Source organism: Protomyctophum parallelum (assembly GCF_964188405.1).
Source record: "Protomyctophum parallelum genome assembly, chromosome: 2".
Lineage (NCBI taxonomy): Eukaryota > Metazoa > Chordata > Actinopteri > Myctophiformes > Myctophidae > Protomyctophum > Protomyctophum parallelum.
In genome coordinates this window covers 60304460-60325925 of record NC_139699.1, presented here as the reverse complement: position 1 = coordinate 60325925, position 21466 = coordinate 60304460, and the positions used below count along the sequence as shown (strand labels likewise).

Below are 21466 nucleotides of genomic sequence, written 5' to 3'. Positions count from 1 at the left end.
CCGTCTAGAGTTTGAATGGACAGGTATCATTCAAAAGGGAGACATCGAAGAGGAAGGACGGATGGGGAAGGATCAACATATGGAATGTCAGAACAGGTCAGTTCCATATATGGAGATCCAAGGGTTTGAGGTTTTTTGGTCAGATGTAGAGTCCCTGGCCGGCTCCATTATGCAGAAACTGCCTCCCCCTGGCCAGCCGGGACGCCTGATGGAGGGGAAAGGAACTGGTTGGAATAACGTGTTCCTTCCACACGCTACATACAACCAGGGAAACTCCCCCCTGTCAGGTGTAAAGGAGCAACTTGGACACTCAGGCATGAAGGAAGCATGAGTTCAAGTCCGTTGCTCTCCCCTTGTCCCCCATATATGGGGGACTAGGTTGGTGGAGGGTGTGTAGAGCCCAGGTGATTGACACAGGGGTGAAAAATGGGTTACAAAATCGTGGGATAAAAAATATATATTAAAAAAAAAGAATTGAGGCTCAGATTGAGGAGATATGAGGTGAGGGACGATGTTAGGAGCTCAAACAAATCCCTGCGACCTAACGGTTATTATATTAGCCCTTCTGGCGATGACCGATTATTACTTCCGGTTCACAGGGGCAAATCACAGGGCCTTCTTCGGGGCCCTTTCTCCAAGCCCCCAGGGAGGCTCTCCAACGTTGAAGCGCTCAGCCCTACTGGTCAGAGGTGAGACTGCAGGCGGAGCCGTGGATTTATGACTAGGAAAGTGAGGAAACCCTGTGCAGCTGTGCAGCTCATTTTGTGCACTCGTTTGCAATTTGGTGGGCAGTGCTGTCGCTCCGGTTCGGTCTCTATCCTTTTATTCCCCATGCATTCACAGCGCCGGAGTCATTGGTGCCATACCGTGGCGCGGACACACTCTGAGCCCCCACCACACGTATAAAATGTACTTTTTGGCCAGAAAGGCATTTGTTTTCACCGGAAGGAAAACTCTTGGGGGCTCAAGAGTGCGTCCACTACTATGGAAAGTATGCTTTGTAATGCACAAGCCATCTTTGTATTGGTGAGTAGCGAAAACGTTCTTTTTATTTTCGCTACAGAGGAGAGGCTGGTCTGCATTTCATGCGAGGTCCCTTAGCCTTAATGCAACGGCAGCAAGGGCATTAGGGCTATCGAGTTTTTTTGTTAGGGCGGCTGTGGCTCAGGAGGTAGAGCAGGTCGTCCAATGATCCCTGGGTTGGCGGTTCGAATCCCGGCTCCTCCTGTCCACATGTCGAAGTGTCCTTGGGCAAGACACTGAACCCCACATTGCCTCCAATGAGTCGGTCGGTGTGAGCTCGCCACCATTGTTGGAGGGGTGTGTGAATGTGGGAAGTGAGGACGCTGGCGTCGACTGTTTGACCACTTCACCTACCAATGTTTGAATGAATGAACCATTGTAAAGCGCTTTGAGCACTTGGAAAAGAGCTATAAAAATGCAATTCATTATTATTATTTTGTTTGTCCGTGTTCAAACAGAGCTCTAACAACCGCAGGTGACAAATCTCTTCATAATCATAAGCCTTGATCCCCTGAGTCATATACTTAACACCTGTGGGCAGGTTTTCCCACACGCACGCACGCACGCACGCACGCACGCACGCACACACGCACGCACGCACGCACGCACGCACGCACGCACGCACGCACGCACGCACGCACGCACGCACGCACGCACGCACGCACACACACACACACACACACACACACACACACACACACACACACACACACACAGGCACAGGCACACACACATACAGAACAGTTTTCTTTTCAACACCTTGTTGTTACCTGTTTGTTTGGGGCAGATGCAGTATACTGTATCTGTGGTGAGGATGAGATTGATTGACGAATGATGGAGGAAAAAAAAATTAACATCAGGACAATGACGTTAATCTGCAACAAACCACTGCACGCAAGCAAAAAAAGAGGAACCGACAAGAAAAATCGCATCATTTTACATGAATACTGTACGACACAACCATGCTTTTACACATAACACATTAGACATGGACAGCACTTCAAACTGTAACCGTAGTAGTACATTTTGGCTGAGGTGCTTGATTTTCTTTTAAACCCATTCTGACCGGGCAACCATTTTGGTGTTGGCATCATGTTATGCTTTAGCTATTTAAAAATAGCAGATCTACAAGCTCATATCGCGCCACCGAGTGGCGCGATACGAGCTTGTAGGTCTGCTATTTTTTGAAAAATCGAAGAACGACTGACATTTTTTAGAATCTGATCTCAGGTCAGAATGGGTTAATCAGACCAGTGTGTGTCCAGCGGAAACCTCGTATGAATCTGATCTCAGGTCAGAATGGGTTAAAAGGACGAACAAAGCCTTTGCAGCTTGGGGTCTACGTGGGAGTGCCGTGACTCCAATGTGGATCTGGGACTTCCTATATAGCCCTAAAGAGTCCTTTATGTATATCCATGACATACTGTGCAATATTACTCCAATTATGACTTTCATTATACGTAACATTTAAGTTATATATTTAAAAAAAGAAAAGTATAAAACATGCAGTGATGTAAATAGGTTTTCAATGTAATGAGTCCCGACTCCCGGGATGCATGGATGGTCTTTTAGACGAGTCCCTCCCACGGACATTTTATGAGTCCCACTTTAACGACGTTAGGAGTCATATTTTTTTACAAATTGCAGCATTTAACTCCCATTTCATTTCATATGGTTATAATGTGGTTATATTCATGTAGAAAACAAGAAGAAATGATTATTATAACTAAAGCTAGCAAAACAAACTACTGTAGAATAAAAAACAGTACAGTAGTGCATCCCGTGGATGCAGAGGTCGTTGTTTTATTGCGTCCCTTAACTATAAACTGCTTTTTGGGATGCAAAATGCAGGAAATAGTGGAATGTACTGTACTGGCACTGGCAGTGTGCAACATATGGTATAAAACAAATATGGTGCTGATCCAGTGGTTTGTGAGAATACTGTACCAAGTAGACTTACTGCACATGTAAACAGAGATTCTACCTTTCAACACTGTATGCTATTTAAATATTCTTGAGAAAGAAATGCTGCTATTTGTTTCAAAGTGACTGCAAAACAAATGCTATTTGTTTAAAAAAATGATCACATGGTGATATTTGTCAGCTGAAAGAAGCACTTTCTCTGTTGTGTTCCCGTCATTTAACATGCATCTCTATGGGGGAGAAGCAGTGGCGTGCACAGATAGACACTAGGGGGTGCTAGAGCACCCCCTGCCCTTTTGGCAATTTTGCTCTTAAAAAAAAATAAAAAATAGCAGACCTACAAGCTCGTAGCGCGCCACTCGGTGGCGCGCTATGAGCTTGTAGATCTGCTATTTTTAAATAGCTAAAGCACCAAAATGGGTTCCCGCCCCAAAATGCGCTGCACAGTCAAGGTGCCCTTTTTTCACTCGAGCACCTGCCCCTCTAAATGTCTGTGCACGCCACTGGGGAGAAGGACAGTTTGTCCCATAGTTATATGGGGTTTGGATCAAGGCTTATGATTTAGTGTGGCAAGGCTAGAACCGACCCAGGCAACAACACAAACAGATGTTAACTAAACTGATGCAGCCTGCCGTAAAACAGTGTTTCTAGGCTGAATTCAAACTCCAAGAATGTTTTGAAGAACACAACATTCTGATCCTGTTTGGATGCTATTGTTATAACTTAATTTCCATTGGCGAGACTGCCAACTGCTATGCATAATCATCACTAGTTTATGTTTTTGTATAGAACCTGTACACAACTATTTTTTGTGTGTGTCAGTGTGTGTATGCACTTTGCATGCAGTTTGAAGGTGTATTCATTGCATCTGGTCTGTTATTCTGCCACTGTGTCACAGTAAAGCCAAAGGCACAATTTCCCCATGTGTGGTCAATAAAGAAAATAATCAGAATAACTTTATTTGTCAATTTCTCTGCTTACTTACATACATAGATAATATGAACCCTCAGCCACTTGCAATAATCAAAAAAGCACATTCAAAAAGTTAATTTGAGAGTCAATAGCACAGTTTGCATTAACGTCTAATCTAACACCGTTGTGTTTCCTAATATTTTCCGTCCAGTGTTTCATTTCTCCCAGCGGTGGACCACCGTGGTGCCAGAGTCCTGCATGCTGATCCTATTGGGCCTGGTTCTGGGGGGCCTGGTCCTCATAGCCAATGAGAAGCAGCTGTATCAGCTGGAGCCCGGCCTCTTCTTCCTGTTCCTGCTGCCCACCATCGTCGGGGACGCCGGCTACTTCATGCCCGCCCGGCTCTTCTTCGACAACCTGGGCGCCATCCTGCTGTACGCCGTCGTGGGAACGCTCTGGAACGCATTCTGCACCGGCTTCTGTCTGTACGGCTGCAAACTCCTGGGGGTCATAGGTCAGTCAAAGGCCATGAAGGTTAAAACTACTGAGGAGGTGCATATAGGTCAAATGTCTCAAAGGTCAAACTGGGGGGCCAGTAGCTCTTCAGCGAATGGGGAGATCAGAGATGGGGGTTAATCCAAAACCGTCTTATCCGTGGATTCAATAATACTGAGTGCATCGGACACTTCTGTTGCGCCGGTGAAGTGGTGCAGTAGATGGCACAGTGGGTTACTTAACTTACTCCTCTTCGTCCCCTATGGGCACGTAAAGGCTTCAATGAGCGCTCTCCATTTGCATCCCATCCCTGGCAGCATGGGGCTCCTCTCATCTGTTCCAGCTCCTGTGTCACAGTCCTGCGCCAGGTGGTTTTTGGGCCTCCCAGGTATTCTCTTGCCTGGTTGTGTTTTCATTTGTATGAACCCTACAAATAAAAAAATCGTCCCCCCAGGAGGTACCAAAAAAGTGTAGGAACCCCTGATGTAGATGATTAACAATAATTTGAACTCTTCAGACTTATAATAAGGGTCCATTTGGTTACTAACTCCATCTTTTGGATGAGGACCACCTGGAACCCCCTCAAGGACCACCAGTGGTCCCTGGAGCAGTGTTGAGCCAATTGATCACCATAGCAACCCCTGGCCTGATTAGGTGAATTCCCAACAACGGCTAAATCCTCCAAACCTGTATCTGTCACTCACACAGTCATGCAGCTTACACAGACACATCCCAGGCACACTTTGGTAGGCCTATAGCCCTGTCCTGTTTGGATGACAATATTGCCTTTCCAACAGATTTCTTTTAACCCATTCTGACCTGAGATCAGATTCACACGAGGTTTCCGCCGGACACACACTGGTCCTGATGAACCCATTCTGACCTGAGATCAGATTCTAGAAATGTCAATCGTTCTTCGATTTTTCAAAAAATAGCAGACCTACAAGCTCGATATGAGCTTGTAGATCTGCTATTTTTAAATAGCTAAAGCATGACATGATGCTGACACCAAAATGGGTGCCCGGTCAGAATGGGTTAATAAAAAAAAGATCGATTTCGGGACCTATTAACGATTATTGATTAATCGATTAATCGGACCCATCCCTAGACACCCTGGAGTCCTTTTTATGTGCAATGATGTATTCCCTTTGTATTTAGGGTTTCTTCCTGGAGGCTGAACCCTTGACAGTCAAACGTGCCAATGAGAAAAACAGTAATATAATGACATCACACTATCAGCCCCCCCCCCCCTAACCCCTCCCCCTTTATCATACAACTACAGCTGTGGGTGCGGCTTCAGTTCAGGGGGATCACCACCCATCACCACCCACCAGGCAAACCAGGCATACTTTTTTTTTGAATTCATATTTTTTGTCCCACGATTTTGTAACCCATTTTTCACCCCTGTGTCAATCATCCTGTGATGTGATCCTGGGCTCTACACACCCTCCGCCAACCTAGGGAGAGCAACGGACTTAACTCATGCTTCGACCAGGCATACTTAATGAACTGGTCCGGGGTGCCCACATAAAAATGACACCTGATGTTCATGTTTTAGGGTGGAAAAAAATCATGGCACTCCATCTTTAAGGCCACCTTTGTGATGTGGCCCTGCTCCGTTCTCAGTACATGTCTCAGGTGTCGGTGTGTAACCTCCTTGGTGGTGGCCTGGCTCCCTGTTTGTTTGTTACAGTTCATTATTGGAGATTTTATTTGGCCAAACGATCTGGCATTATTCGCCGGAGGCATCGGTCGTGGATCACGTCTGTTTTAACTGCACACTGGGTGGAGAAGTTAAATTGCAATCTCGTAATTAGTCCTAACAGTGCTGGCCAAATAAAAAAATTGACTTGAGACGATATATATATATCTGCTATTATTGTTGTTTGGTCATAAAAAAAGAAACAATGGGCAATTGAGCTGTTTCCAACACGACTTCAACCAAACCACATTCTTTTTCCTTGTTTTCTTTCTAGATCTGTTTTATTTTGAAAATGTGTGTGGGTGAGAGAAGCCCAAAGGTAAATGCTAGTGTGTGTGTGTGTGTACAGCGCCTTATAGTTGTGTTTGTACTGTATATTAGGCGTTACGTAGGGGGTCACAGTGTATGAGTGCTGAGTGTAGGTGCTGCTCGTTTATTCACATGCTTTGTGTGTGTGTGTGTGTGTGTGTGTGTGTCTGTGTGTGCGTTAGATGCGAGGGTGGATGCAGGAATGATGGAGTTCTTGTTGTTTGGAGCATTGATCTCAGCTGTCGACCCGGTGGCTGTGATTGCTGTCTTTGAGGAAGTTCACGTCAACGAGACTCTCTTCATCATTGTCTTCGGAGAGTCACTGCTTAATGATGCTGTCACCGTGGTAATTAACACACACTCGCGTTCGCGCGCGCGCACGCACACACACAAATAAAGAAAGAAAGATATACAGAAGTACCAGAATAGAGACAAACACAGGAAAAAAAAAGGCATTAATTTACACATTTTTCATATTGTGGGTTACTTTGGTTACAATTTTACAATATCCGGAGACACGCACTGTAAAAGGCTATTTTGTTTTTATTCATAGAGGTTATAGGCCAGTCCATATACTGCTTCGCAATTTTCTTCTTCTTTGGGAAGGTCAGGCTTTCCAAAGCGACAAGAAACATTAGAAAGACGATGTGGGTCCATTCTGCCATAGACATGTAAAGGTAGACGCCTCTTCCGGCTCTGGTTTCCAAGAGATTCCTTGCAAAACGTGTTATGACAAAAGGAGGAAGACACACGGCTGTTTAAAAGTGCACAAACCAATATTTATTTACAATATAAAGTAACCCAAAGCTTCAACATGATATGGCGTGTGTTAATCAGTGAAATCAGTAGTGTAGGTAGGGGAGTGGATGTGTGGTAAATGTAGTGTGGGGTGTTGAACGGTGAACAAACCAAAGACGAAACTAAAGTGGTGCTGCCATCAGGGAGAGAGAGAGAGACTGCGTGTGGCCACACCCAGGGCTGTATTTTGCGTGTCTTAAGTACCAGGTCTTATTACCTAACTTTGAGTAAACTAAAGACCTGGAGGCGTGATCAATGCCATTTGGCTATTCTGAGTGGCCAAAGTACACGCAAAATACAGCCCCCAGCCTCTTGTAGTGCACCCTGGGAACACTGGCCAGGTGCTCCCAATGCACCCGATTGGCAACTCGGCAGGACCTGTGGGAGGCACAAGACTATAGGCACAAACCACACAGGCCCTATAGTATAGGCCAACTACAGGGGCTGTGACAAACGGAAGAACGCAAGGGGTCGTTCGGTAGGCCAATCAAAGGCAAGGGGTCGTTCGGTAGGCCAATCAGAGGCAAGGGGTCGTTCGGTAGGCCAATCAGAGGCAAGGGGTCGTTCGGTAGGCCAATCAGAGGCAAGAGGACGTTTGGTAGGCCAATCAGAGGCGCGACTCCCTCTTTCCCAGCAGCACTTCCTCCTCCCGTTGCAGACAGGTCGCTCCAACGACCTGCAGCGACCAATGAAGCATCTATATTTTTAATTGTGACCGCAATCCGTTAGTCCGTCACCCCCACGCCATCACGTCTCCATATATGGTCACGCCTCGTGACTGTGTGTGTGTGTGTGTGTGTGTGTGTGTGTGTGTGTGTGTGTGTGTGTGTGTGTGTGTGTGTGTGTGTGTGTGTGTGTGTGTGTGTGTGTGTGTGTGTGTGTGTCTAGGTATTGTATAAAGTGTACATCTCCTTTGTGGAAGTGGGGCCAGGAAATGTTCAGACCGTTGACTATTTCAAAGGAGTGGGTGAGTACCTTGCTCCTGCTCCTCGTACAGTGAGGATGCTTCGCTTCGCCGCTCTCGCCTATGCTTGCATTCCTCAACTGATAGCCATGCTTTATTTTATTTTTTTATCTCTACAAGTGGATCCTAGATACCTGTAAACCGATGGGACTGTTTTTGTTCTTTAGATAGAAGTTTTTGCCTACTTCAAAATACCCTTTTTTACCTTCTGTGACTGGGTACGTGGCACATAGCTAGCTATATAGCTAACTAGCTCTGGATTCTTGGCAAATAGCCAGCCATGCCCCCAACAATCTCCTCAGAGGACTTTCAGAAGCTGCTTCAAAAGATTGCTTTGCTGGAAACGGAATTACACCTCTTAAGAGTGAATTTGGGAGTAAAACATGGGAAAGAAAATCACGGGAAAGAAAATCACACGCAGAATAACTCATTCGTCTGGAGTACTCTCGGCGCAAGGCCAAAGGACATGAAAGGTCGAAAAACTGTGAGTAGCGGGCGGGCGGTGAGAATCTCACCGCCCGCTATAATATCAACAATCTCCACAGTGATTACTAACAGAGATAACATGAAAGGACGGCTAAGTGGGAGGACTCGGAGAGCAAATGATTGAATGTCTGATTGTCGGCGATCAGGCTGTAAAATATGTTAAAAGCAACAAAAAGAGAAAAGCTAAAGTAATATGCTTTCCCAATGACACTGTCTCTGATATGGATGACAGAATTGAAGAGATTGTTGATGCACACCCCATGGTAAAAACGCTGATACTGCACATCGGTACACGTGATGCGGAAAAACGAGAATCAGAAATCGTAAAAAAGGATTTCAAAGCCCTACTGTCCACCCTGAGCTCACTTGTTGATGTTGACATTTGGATAAGTGGCCCACTTCCTCCGATGACAGGGAGTGAGCGTTTTAGCAGATTGTTTGCATTCAATGAATGGCTCTCAACGGCATGCACAGAAGAATCGCCCGGGCAAAAATCATTAAATTTTATTGACAATTTCAATTTTTTTTGGGACAGAAGGCATCTTTTTGTAGACGCAACACACCTAAACAAGTTGGGTGTTAAATTATTCTTCACCAACATATTTCATAACATGAATCATCCCTGTCAACTCTCCAACTTGTCCAAAATGCAGCAGCCAGAGTTTTAACTAGAACTAAGATGAGAGAACATATTACTCCAGTTTTGGCATCACTGCACTGGCTTCAAGCCTGCAAGCAGGCTGGTGAGTAGGCTGGAATGATGGCTGGGAGGAGGGCTGAAAAGGAGCCGACGGAGTAGGGCGGCCAACACCATACTCCCACCTGGTCTTTGCCACCAGTCTGGCAAAATCAGGGTCAGTCTTCCAATAAATCCCAAGGGAATTGAGAAAAACTGGGTCTTCATAAAAATCCTCCCTTGTCTGATTATCTGCCATGATAGACTCTCAAAAGTCCAAAAACAAAAGCAAAAAATCTAAATCAAACCTCTGTCCGCTGGGTCCAGACTGGTGGGATCTTTCTGTCACGGTGAGCCAAGGGGGTAGGACCCAAATGCAGGACAGAGAGGCCGAAGAGCTCAAATGCAAATAGTTTCTTTAAACAGAGACTGGAACAGAACACTTACTATGACAGTTTAAACAAAGATCTCACAAGGAACTGAAAAGACAGGGGACTATAAATACACACAGGGATAACAGGGCACAGGTGAACAAGACTAACAATCAACACAGGTGATTGGCTGGGAGACTAACAGGACACAGGTTGAGAAAACTAATAATCACAGGGAGGTGAGACAAGACAGGCAAACACAACTAGGCAGAACAGGAAACACTAGGGCATCACTACATAATACAAGTATGTCAATCACCCCCGCTACCCCCCTTTTTTTCGGAACTCATAATTCTAATAACAGCCGGGTCCATCCAGTTCTGGTTATATTTTCTGCAGGTCTATTTGGGTACGGGTTGGTCAAATTGGACCCGTGGATACTGTGTGAAAAGTGGGAGTGATTGGTGCAGGCAGTGGGGATATACGGCGGCGTTTCTGACACACATTCAGACATTCAGACATTGACTGAATTATAGTATGATGATGATAATAAAGTCCCTCCTCTATTTTCCCTGCCGCTCTCCTCTCCTCTCCTCTCCTCTCCTCTCCTCTCCTCTCCTCTCCTCTCCTCTCCTCTCCTCTCCTCTCCTCTCCTCTCCTCTCCTCTCCTCTCCTCTCCTCTCCTCTCCTCTCCTCTCCCCTCCCCTCCCCTCCCCTCCCCTCCCCTCCCCTCTCCTCTCCTCTCCTCTCCTCTCCTCTCCTCTCCTCTCCTCTCCTCTCCTCTCCTCCCCTCTCCTCCCCAGCCTCCTTCTTCATAGTGAGTATAGGAGGAGTATTAGTAGGCCTGGTGTTTGCTGTCATTCTGGGCTTCATCACCCGTTTCACCAAGAAGGTTCGGATCATCGAGCCGCTGTTCGTCTTTCTCCTCGTCTATCTGGCCTATCTGACCGCAGAGCTATGCTCCCTGTCGTCCATACTGTCGTAAGTGACATACACGGTTACACACACGCACGCACACACTGCAAAAAAACCCAGAATAGAGTCTATAGGAAACTCCCCCCTTTTGTTTTTCTCGACCAATCAGAATGACGTTCTGTGGCATCGGGGCCAATAAGTACGTGGAGGCCAACATCTCCCAGAAGTCTCGGACCACGGTGAAGTACACGATGAAGACTCTGGCCAGCATCGCTGAGACCATCATCTTCATCTTCCTGGGGATCTCCGCCGTGGACAAGTCCAAGTGGGCCTGGGACACTGGGCTGGTGTCGTCTACGCTCATATTCATCTCCATCTTCAGAGTTATGGGTACCTAGTGTTGTTTTTGGCAGCAAATCTATTCTATTTTAGTTTTAGTCATTTAGTCTCTTGAATAGTTTTCACTTAGTTTTGGTCACATTTTAGTCGCCTGGAATGTTCTAGTGTTTAGTCTAGTTTTAGTCGACTAAATGTCATACGATTTTAGTCGACTAAATCTACAGTTGGTTTAGTCGACTGAGATGTGTTTTGACAGGCCTTGATGTCGTTGTAATGACATATTTTACACTTTGGTTGCAGATAGCAGATATACAATAGCAGATATACAATCTCACAACGCGTCGCGACGCGTTGTGAGATTGTATATCTGCTATTTTCAGCATGCAACCCAGCATAAAACTGGATCTCTTGTCCACTAGTCCCTTCCTAACATTTTAGTCTAGTTATTATTTGTTGACGAAATTGTCAGTATATTTCGTCTTAGTTTTAGTCATCATAGATTCGTTTTTATTTAGTTTTAGTCAGTGAAAAAAGGTAGTCGACGAACATTTTTCGTCTTAGTTTTAGTCGACGAAAACAACACTGATGGGTACTGTCTGTCTGTCTGTCTGTCTGTCTGTCTGTCTGTCTGTCTGTCTGTGTCTGTCTGATTGATTGATTGATTGCATGCCATGTGATCGCGCCTCTGTCAGCGTGCCTGACTACACTATCAGCAGGCTTTAACGCTGTGACTCTCTGTCCTCCTTTGCCAAGGTGTGATTGGACAGACATGGATCCTCAACCGCTTCCGCCTCGTCCCATTGGACAAGATTGACCAGGTGGTGATGTCGTACGGTGGCCTGCGGGGGGCAGTGGCGTTCGCTCTGGTGGTTTTGCTGGACGCGAAATATGTCAAAGCCAAGGATTACTTTGTTGCCACGACGATCGTAGTCATCTTCTTCACGGTCATGTTCCAGGTAACACTATAAACACTGTCTGCATGGATGCCAAGACTATCCTGAGAACTAACGCTTTCTTTGATTAATATGATTCAGGTCTTTTTCATTTCTTTACCCTTTTCTCTATTGTCTACCAAGAACTATAATATTGAGACTGTTCTAAAAACAAATACGCAATTTTACTACTACTTTCCCGTTGTGATATATTGCCCCCCCCCATAAATATCTTTAATTGCCGTTCATGTTAACTTGTATAATATATTCGTGTGTTTCTGACAGACAGACATTCAGACAGACATTTGGTTAATTATAGTATGATGATGATATGATGGTATGATATGATATGATGATGATATAGTATGACTATAGTATGATGATATGATAGTATGATGAAAGTAGTATTACGTAATGTATACTATATTTATAAAGCAGTGAGTTAACGCCAACATTGGTTGTACTTATGACTTTTTAATGTTTTATATTATAACGTTAAATGTGTTTCTGTGTACCTGAGATTTTCTATGTGCGAGCTATTCTATTCTGGTACATATTGTAGTCTAGTCTTGCTCAGAGAGACATGGTTTCGTCTACCCTGGAGACGTAGCCTGCTTTCTGTTCATAAATACTGCATAAATCTAAAAGGGCAGGGGTACACACACACACACACACACACACACACACACACACACACGTACACACACACACACACACACACACACACACACACGCGCGCGCGCACACGCATGCATGCACGCACGCACACACACACTGCGCACAGTGTGTGATGTACTGCATGTAAATCTTGATGATGATTGGTTGATGGTAGCAAAGTAACAATGTTACTTTCTGTAACAATGTTAATGTCCGTCTGCCGTCTGTCTGTGTAAAGAGACAGATGGCAGACAGACAGACAGACAGATGAAAGACTGGCAGAAATCAAAGCACAGAGAGAGAGAGAGAGAGAGAGCAAACTGAATCATTACAGACTCATCACTAGTCCAGGGCTGGAACCATCCATTATCTTCACAGCTGTTATTTTATATTACTTTAAAGACGAATCAGATAATCGAGAAGCGTCTTTTTTTTTTAATAATTTATATTTTTGTATATCAAACTGACACAAAAAGGATGTCTAATTGATTTCTTATACTCAGCAAAATTGATTAGTCACTGGTGCACTCCAGACAAGCTGTATTTCTCTCAAGAAAGACAGCTAACTCTCTCTCTCTCTCTCTCTCTCTCTCTCTCTCTCTCTCTCTCTCTCTCTCTCTCTCTCCAGTCTAAATGACATTCAATGTCCCTCTCTCCAGTCTACATATTTTCCTAGGTTTCTCTCTCTCTCTCTCTCCAGTGTAACTGTATTGTCTCTCTACCAGGGTCTTACTATCAAGCCGCTGGTTAAGTGGTTGAAGGTTCCTCGGGCCACCAACAGGAAACCAACCATTAATGAGGAGATTCATGAGAGGGTTAGTCTCTGTGTTCTCTGTTCTCTGTGTGTCTATGTGCTTGTGCGTGTGTGTGTGTGTGTGTGTGTGTGTGTGTGTGTGTGTGTGTGTGTGTGTGTGTGTGCGTGCGTGTGTGTGTGTGCGTGCGTGTGTGCGTGCGCGTGCGTGCGTGCGTTCGTCCACACCAAATCTCTTTGACGAATATTGCTGATCTACATCTGATGCATAGCTTGTAGATCTTGCAACCTACAGAATACTTGCCTATAATAACATGTCAAAGCAACCATTGTTTCTGAGCACAGTGTATGTATTAAATCGTTGTCACTGCAGGGGAGCGCCGCATATTTACACTATGCTGGAAATGCCAGAAAGGTGACGAGGCACTGAGTGTCTATTTTGCGCTGTGCGTGCTCGTCTCCGCATGGCGTTTCTTATCCGGTCGCAGGAAGTTGAGACGTTAGGAGGACGTCCGAATGAGCATTAAGAGAAGAGCGCCATGCGTTTTCAGCTGGCGGGGGAAAAGGCCACACTTAATATTGGCACATTGCATTAGTGACATCATGGGATGTGAGATATCAGGGTTCATGGCTGAACTCTTTGTGTCGTCACTAGAGAGCATGCAGGGGGATTTCCAACACAGTGCTGTTAGTGATAAGTCAACAGAGGGACTTGCTGTGCACTGTGCAGTATGGCTGTGATGTGAGAGACCTTGCCACTCGCAGACACTGTCTATTTCTCTGTGTCTCTCTCTCTCTCTCTCTCTCTCTCTCTCTCTCTCTCTCTCTCTCTCTCTCTCTCTCTCTCTCTCTCTCTCTCTTTCTCTCTCTCCGCGTAAGTGTTTGCCTCTGTCTATAATCGTAACTGCAAGAAGTGTCTTAATAGATCAATCAAACCAAGCCGTGATGATCAAATGAAAGAAAGCAGCAAATGAAAAAAAAAGAACACTCATCTTTTAGTTTCTCTAATAACAACCTAAAACATGAACCTTGGTTGAAAAAAACTAAAGTTGTCCTTTAAGCAATAAAACATTGTTTTTGTAGTAATATCTAAAAATTAATAATTTATATAGAGCTTTTCTGAGTGCTTTACAAGGGGGACATGATAAATCAAAAACAACTTTATTAAAGGAAAAACACTAAGTAAATAAAAATAAATAGCTGGGGAAAGTAATATTGAAGGTTTGGATGGTGGGGGCATGTCTCTGAGAGCCTAATGAACGGAGTCACAAGATTAACAGTCCCCGTGTGTAACCTTTGACCCCTTGCCGATGCTGATCTCTGTCCTCCCAGGCGTTTGACCACATCCTGGCAGCTGTTGAAGACATCGCCGGACTGCAGGGGTACCACCACTGGAGAGACAAGTAATCACACACTAATACTATGTCAGCGACGACACATCTAATACAGTAACATTAACTCATTCTGACCTGAGATCAGATTCATACGAGGTTTCCGCCGGACACACACTGGTCTGATTAACCCATTCTGACCCGAGATCAGATTCTAGAAATGTCAGTCGTTCTTCGATTTTTCAAAAAATAGCAGACCTACAAGCTCGTATCGCGCCACTCGGTGGCGCGATATGAGCTTGTAGATCTGCTATTTTTAAATAGCTAAAGCATGACATGATGCTGACACCAAAATGGGTGCCCGGTCAGAATGGGTTAAGTTATCAAAGTAAAAAATAAGTCAAAGTCGTACTGTTTGTCACACACGTCACCGCAGTGAAATAATAATGATATTATTTCACTGCGGTAACGTGTGTCACTTTAATGTGTCACTTTAATCACTTTAATTTATATAGCGCCTTTCATGAACCCAAGGACGCTTGGCGGATGTTTACTGTGATCTCTCGCTATTGAAATATACAGTCCTTGATTTATGTTGTGTGTACAGCCATGCAGACCTTGTATGTCAGCTGTTCTTGGCGCGCAACATTGCTGCGCGACGAAATATATGTCTCGCTATATAGGGATGGCCTCACCAGCCAACAGGAACCAGCGCTCCACCAAAAACGACAGGTTTGGCGATCTGTTGGGAATTGAATTTGATTATATTGAAACCGGCACCTGCATGCGTGTGCAGTCTCGATGTTTGTAAACGGATATCTGTCAATTCTACACCACTCAGCTGAGGAAAAGAAGAACGCCCAGGTCATCATCCATACAGTAGGTTAACCCATTCTGAACGGGCACCCATTTTGGTGTCGGCATCATGTTATGCTTTAGCTATTGAAAAATAGCAGATCTACAAGCTCATATCGCGCCACCGAGTGGCGCGATACGAGCTTGTAGGTCTGCTATTTTTGAAAAAAATCGAAGAACGACTGACATTTTTAGAATCTGATCTCGGGTCAGAATGGGTTCATCAGACCAGTGTGTGTCCAGTGGAAAACCTCGTATGAATCTGATCTCAGGTCAGAATTGGTTAAGGATGGATGTATAGAAAGAAAGAGGCCAACAGTCATATGTAAAAAACTCTACCGTTATACGCTATATACGTATATGTAGTATGCCGTGTCGACGTACTGTCTGGCGTCCGCTATAACCCATTACATCCATTGGCCATCACACGGGCATATAGCCGATACACGCGCATGTCGCACAGGGAATAATTAGTGTATACCGTCTGAAAAAGCCTAGGCTGCAGCACTGGTAAAATCAATTTACAATTTACAATTTAGGCATTTAGCAGACGCTCTTAATCCAGAGCGACTTACATTTAAGCAAGAACAAAAGCATGGGAATACATCACATAAAAGCATTTATCATGAAACATGCGTAAGCTAAGAAAGTAACAGTGGAATATCTATATAGTGAAACTATACATACACTATACATATAAACTATACATATTTACTACTATGCTATACATATGTACTATGGCGTGCTATGACTATATACAATGCAATTATAGTGCTGTCTACATAACATGCTATAAGTCTGTATCAGATGCTATCTAAGTCTACAGAAATGCTATCTAAGGGGGTAGGGTAAGTGCTATGGGCCATGATGGAGTCTGAAAAGGTGGGTTTTCAGGCTACGGCGGAAGATTGGGAGTGATGCTGCAGTTCTGACTGCAATGGGAAGTGCATTCCACAGTTTTGGAGCCAGAAGGGAGAAGAGTTTGGGACGTGTGGAGCGTTGTCCCGGCGTTTTTAGTGAAAATCAATAGAGAAGAGGTACAATGTTGAAGAGAGTATCTCAGAAGTATAAATAATCAAAAAACTACACACACTCAAATAAGGTACACATTCATCAAAATGTCAAATACAGAGTACACAATGGTCATTATTAGACCAGGGTACACCGTGGCCTGTTTGTCATACAGTAAGTCCATCTGGTTTTGTACAGTATGCTATCCTCTCCCTATGGCCTCTTCTATAGTTGTCAAGGGCAGTGGTTCTCAAACGTCTTCATGTTAAGGTCCCCCAAATTGACACTCATTATCCCACGGACCCCCATTTTGAAATGATGTGCCAGGGACCCCCATAAGAGAAGATTTGTACGGCTCTAGCAGTGACTCGCAACCATTTTAATTTCAAGGACCCCCAGTTTGACCTGCATTAGGCTACGGATCCCCATTTAACCCATTCTGACCTGAGATCAGATTCATACGAGGTTTCCGCCGGACACTCACTGGTCTGATGAACCCATTCTGACCTGAGATCAGATTCTAAAAAATGTCAGTCGCTCTTCGATTTTTCAAAAATAGCAGACCTACAAGCTCGTATCGCGCCACTCGGTGGCGCGATATGAGCTTGTAGATCTGCTATTTTTCAATAGCTAAAGCATAGCATGATGCCGACACCAAAATGGGTGCCCGTTCAGAATGGGTTAAAGGCATTTCTATCTCTGGGACCCCAATGTTTTATGTGAAATCAATGTTAAGTTTACTCTGAGAGTGTACAAATGGAACCAAATGGACCTGAGTTACAGTCAAAAAGTCAAAGTCGCTGCCTGGGTGACAGCAGACTGCTGGGCGAGCGCTGGCGCTTTGGCATGGGGGTGTATAAGATCTTAATTTCCGGGCCTGTTGAGAACTCTAGTTTTCACCTGCTGCCGGGTGCGGCATTTAAACGTCGTTTAAATGGACAGGTATCAGTCAAAAGGGAGACATCGAAGAGGAAGGATGGATGGGGAAGGATCAACATATGGAATGTCAGAACAGAACAGGTCAGCTACATATATGGAGATCTAAGGGTTTGAGTTGCTGGCCAATATTGATGACATCAGGGATATCCAGCTTTATTGTCCGAAGGATATTGTCTACACAATCTGTTCAACACCCACATCAACAAAACAACACAGAGCACATTGCACCAAGACAATACAAAAGAAACATGAGGTCCCCATGTGTACAGAACCATCCTATCGGCGGGGCAGTTTGTTTAATGCCGCGATGGCTGATGGGACAAAGCTAAAACTGACCTTTTTCCATGGCAAGGTTCTGTATCTTTGTCCAGATGGCATGAGGTTAAAGAAGCGATACAGAGGATGATCAGTGTCACTTGATATCGAAAGTGCTAGCCATGTGATGGCCTTATTGTTCATATCAGAAAGTGTGGGTGTAGGAAGTCAGATGATCTTGGAAGCAATACGGGTGATACTGAAAAGTTTGTTCCTGTTAGGCATGGACAATATGGTGTAGAAACATGCAGAACAGTACAACAGAACAGGTTGAATAATGCTTTTGTACAATAATAGCAGAAGATGAGGAGGAGCAACAGATAATGATCTTAATTTAGATTACATGGAGTCTTTGCTGAAAGCGTGACTGCGGATAGATGTAATGTGTTGATCAAACCTAAGTCTATTGTCCAGTGTGAGTCCAAGATATGTGAAGCTGTCAACCTGTTCTACTGTTTTACCATTAATGAGGAGTGGGTTAAGTCCAGTGTGGGTTGTTTCAATGACCAGTTATTTTGTTTTGTCCACATTCAACTCTAGATAGTTGTCAGTGTCACCACTGTGTGAAATGAGAAATGGTATTCTGATATAGACCGTAATAGAGTTATTGCCGTGGAGCAGTCCGAGAATGGCAGTGTCATCAGGGTATTTAAAGTATGTGATGTTAGTGGGTGAGGGGCTAATACAGTCACTTGTGTATAGAGTGTAGAGGAAGGGACTGAGGGGCCCCTGCGTTTGTTGATGTCACGTGCTCTGACATCAGGGATCTCCTTCCCTGATGATGTCACTTGAGGTCACGTGCTCTCTCACCTGGGGTGACCCAGAGCCATCTGGGGTGACCAGCCGACACACTGACGGGAAATGCACGATTCCATAGTTAACGGCAACCAAAGAGCATGTGTATCTTATACAGACCCTCCTCCTATGTTTTATCAGTTTTGTCTATATAGAGTGTTTGTTCAATTTGTTCAATAACATGTCTCTCTGTCTCCCCAGTTATTTAAAGGGATTGTGACATTAAAAAAAAGGTTTTGGAATTGTTTTTTTAGGTTTTCTAATCTCAATTGCACCCAAAGAACATGAACTTTTAACATTCAGTAGATTTTCTGTGATCTGGGGTTTTCTGTCTCAAACAGGTGCTCTGATTTGCCGGTAAGTGATGTAAGACCCTGCAAATCCCATATATGTCAATGGGATTTGCCAGCAGATGTCACTGTTTTCACTGTGTTGCCTGTTTTCATTGTAGCCCAAAAGGCTTCCAAACCCCAAAGAAAACTTCAGACCACATAAAATCCACTGAATTTTCAAAGTTCAGGTTTTTTGGGTGTAATTGAGGTCATAAAACCTAAAAGAAAAAAGAAAAAGAAAAAAAAAAAGATAATTAATGTCATAAAACCTTTAATAAGCAGAAAATAATGGTTCAGGTATAGACTGCCAATTTCATCCAAACAGGAAAGAGTACCCACTTATTATCAGCTGCATTGTTGTGGTGTTCCAGTTCCAATTATGTAGGCTGCGCCTTTCTCTATGTGTGTCACCACTTCCAATTTGTTCATCGTGTATCTTGCGCGAGTTCTTTCTCCTGATTGGGTAAAAAATCATATTGTGACCTGAAAATGCATTTTCTATTAACTGAAGAGCCTGAGAGAGTGCTTTTTTGTACTAATAACAATGGTTATTATCAGAGTATAGATTATTTTAACAATCTACTTACTGCACCTTTAACACTGTGACAACATTCTGACAACACTAACACAAGGCTATCAAGTATCAACACATCAATCGCATGCTGAGTAACACACACTAACCAATATTACCTTATATCAAATAATCTTAAAAAAATACCAAAACATGTTTCTCATTGTTTTCTCAGATTGTAGATCTGCTATTTTGTCAGTACTTTCTACATTTGCAATGCTTTTGTACCTATACTTACTCGAGCTCATTTTGAATTCCGGACTTTAACTTGTATAACAGAGTATTTCTACAATGCAGTATTGATGCTTTACTCATGTAAAAAAAAGAGTACTCTTGTTGATGCCCCAGGCCTCCATGCCCTCAACCCAGAACTAATGTGTCTGTGGGACCATATCTTAGTATTTCTACTGCTGGTTGGTGTCATTTTATACCAACCTAAGTGATACAGGGTGCATAATAGATGCAAAAAGCAGAACTTGTCCACATCATGGTGTGATCCAGCCCCCGAGCTGGATGAATTATTTGAATCCTTTCAGAAAGCTTCTGACAATAGATTCCTAACCCTCTTACAGTGATTTTTGGAATTCCAGCTGAGCCCAATTAACCTACTGCTATACAAGGGGGTAATGGACTTCACCTCTTTGCTAGCTACATGCGTCATAGTAGCACGCAGGGAAGATGCCGTTCCTCGTTTTGTATTGATTTATTCATCTATCCAATCCATCCCACGGTTTTGCAACCTATTATTTCACCCTGCAGTGGTGAATTCTCTAATGTATGTGTGGGCCGCTAACGCTCCCTCTGCCAACCTGGGGAGAGCAACGGACTGACCTCATGCTTCCTTTTATGCATGAGGAGTCCAAGCCGCTTCTTAGCTCATAGCGCTTACGAGCTTGTAGGTCTGCTATTTTTGAAAAATCGAAGAACGACTGACATTTTTAGAATCTGATCTCAGGTCAGAATGGGTTGATCAGACCAGTGTATGTGTCCAGTGGAAACCTCGTATGAATCTGATCTCAGGTCAGAATGGGATATGGGACGGAGCATATAAAAGACGGGCATTTGTTTCTGTGACGACCAGGGGTTTGTTATTGGGTGGGGGTGGGGGGTTCAGTTTTGGGAGATCGAGGTATGTCGACGACGTGGAAATTGAATGTCTTTTAAAAGAACAATTAAAATACATTTCTAAATGTCTCTCTCTCCCTCTCCCTCTCCCTCTCTCTCTCTCTCTCTCTCTCTGCAGATGGGAGCAGTTTGACAAGAACTACCTCAGTAAATTGCTGCTGAGGCGTTCGGTGTACAGGAAGAGCGACCTCTGGGAGGTCTATCAGAAGATCAACATCAGAGACGCTATCAGTCTCATCGACCAGGTAAATGAGGAGAAAGATATTAACCCATTCTGACCTGAGATCAGATTCATACGAGGTTTCCGCCGGACACACGCTGGTCTGATGAACCCATTCTGACCTGAGATCAGATTCTAAAGATGTCAGTCGCTCTTCGATTTTTCAAAAAATAGCAGACCTACAAGCTCGTATCGCGCCACTCGGTGGCGCGATATGAGCTTGTAGATCTGCTATTTTTAAATAGCTAAAGCATAACATGATGCTGACACCAAAATGGGTGCCCGGTCAGAATGGGTTAATACATGTTATAAACACATAAACGTTATTCTATTGTAATGCAAATAAAGGACATGCAAGAACATGGGAGTGTGAGGCTATGAACAGAGCAGAGCTCATTATTCTCTCTTGTTGTCATTACCGTGGGGAACCAGGGGAGGGCGCTATTATACAACACATCACATACAGTGTACTTCTCTGACACAGGAGTTGATCAGTCTGACATATATATTACAGTACAAAACATTAGGATCAGACGCATCACACGGAGAAGAAACAATCGGAACATGTTCTCTTCTCTTCTGAATAAAGATGACACGTCGAGGGCAGGAGGTAAATAACAAGGAGGAGGGAGCGAGGGACGGGGGAGCAATAGGGAAAGTGTGTGTGTGTGTGTGTGTGTGTGTGTGTGTGTGTGTGTGTGTGTGTGTGTGTGTGTATG

The 21466-nt window shown here is 44.2% G+C and overlaps 1 protein-coding gene across 1 annotated transcript in view; it reads left to right on the top strand.

Annotated features, from left to right (window-relative positions):
- The window catches only part of slc9a5 (solute carrier family 9 member A5), a 37974-nt gene that overhangs the window by 6726 nt on the left and 9782 nt on the right, over positions 1 to 21466 (top strand). The window contains exons 2-10 of the mRNA XM_083759095.1: positions 4070 to 4372; positions 6547 to 6710; positions 8051 to 8129; positions 10463 to 10640; positions 10744 to 10964; positions 11667 to 11869; positions 13228 to 13317; positions 14586 to 14656; positions 20646 to 20772. Of these exons, the coding sequence (XP_083615221.1) occupies positions 4070 to 4372; positions 6547 to 6710; positions 8051 to 8129; positions 10463 to 10640; positions 10744 to 10964; positions 11667 to 11869; positions 13228 to 13317; positions 14586 to 14656; positions 20646 to 20772 (1436 nt within the window). The remainder of the gene's footprint in view (positions 1 to 4069; positions 4373 to 6546; positions 6711 to 8050; positions 8130 to 10462; positions 10641 to 10743; positions 10965 to 11666; positions 11870 to 13227; positions 13318 to 14585; positions 14657 to 20645; positions 20773 to 21466) is intronic.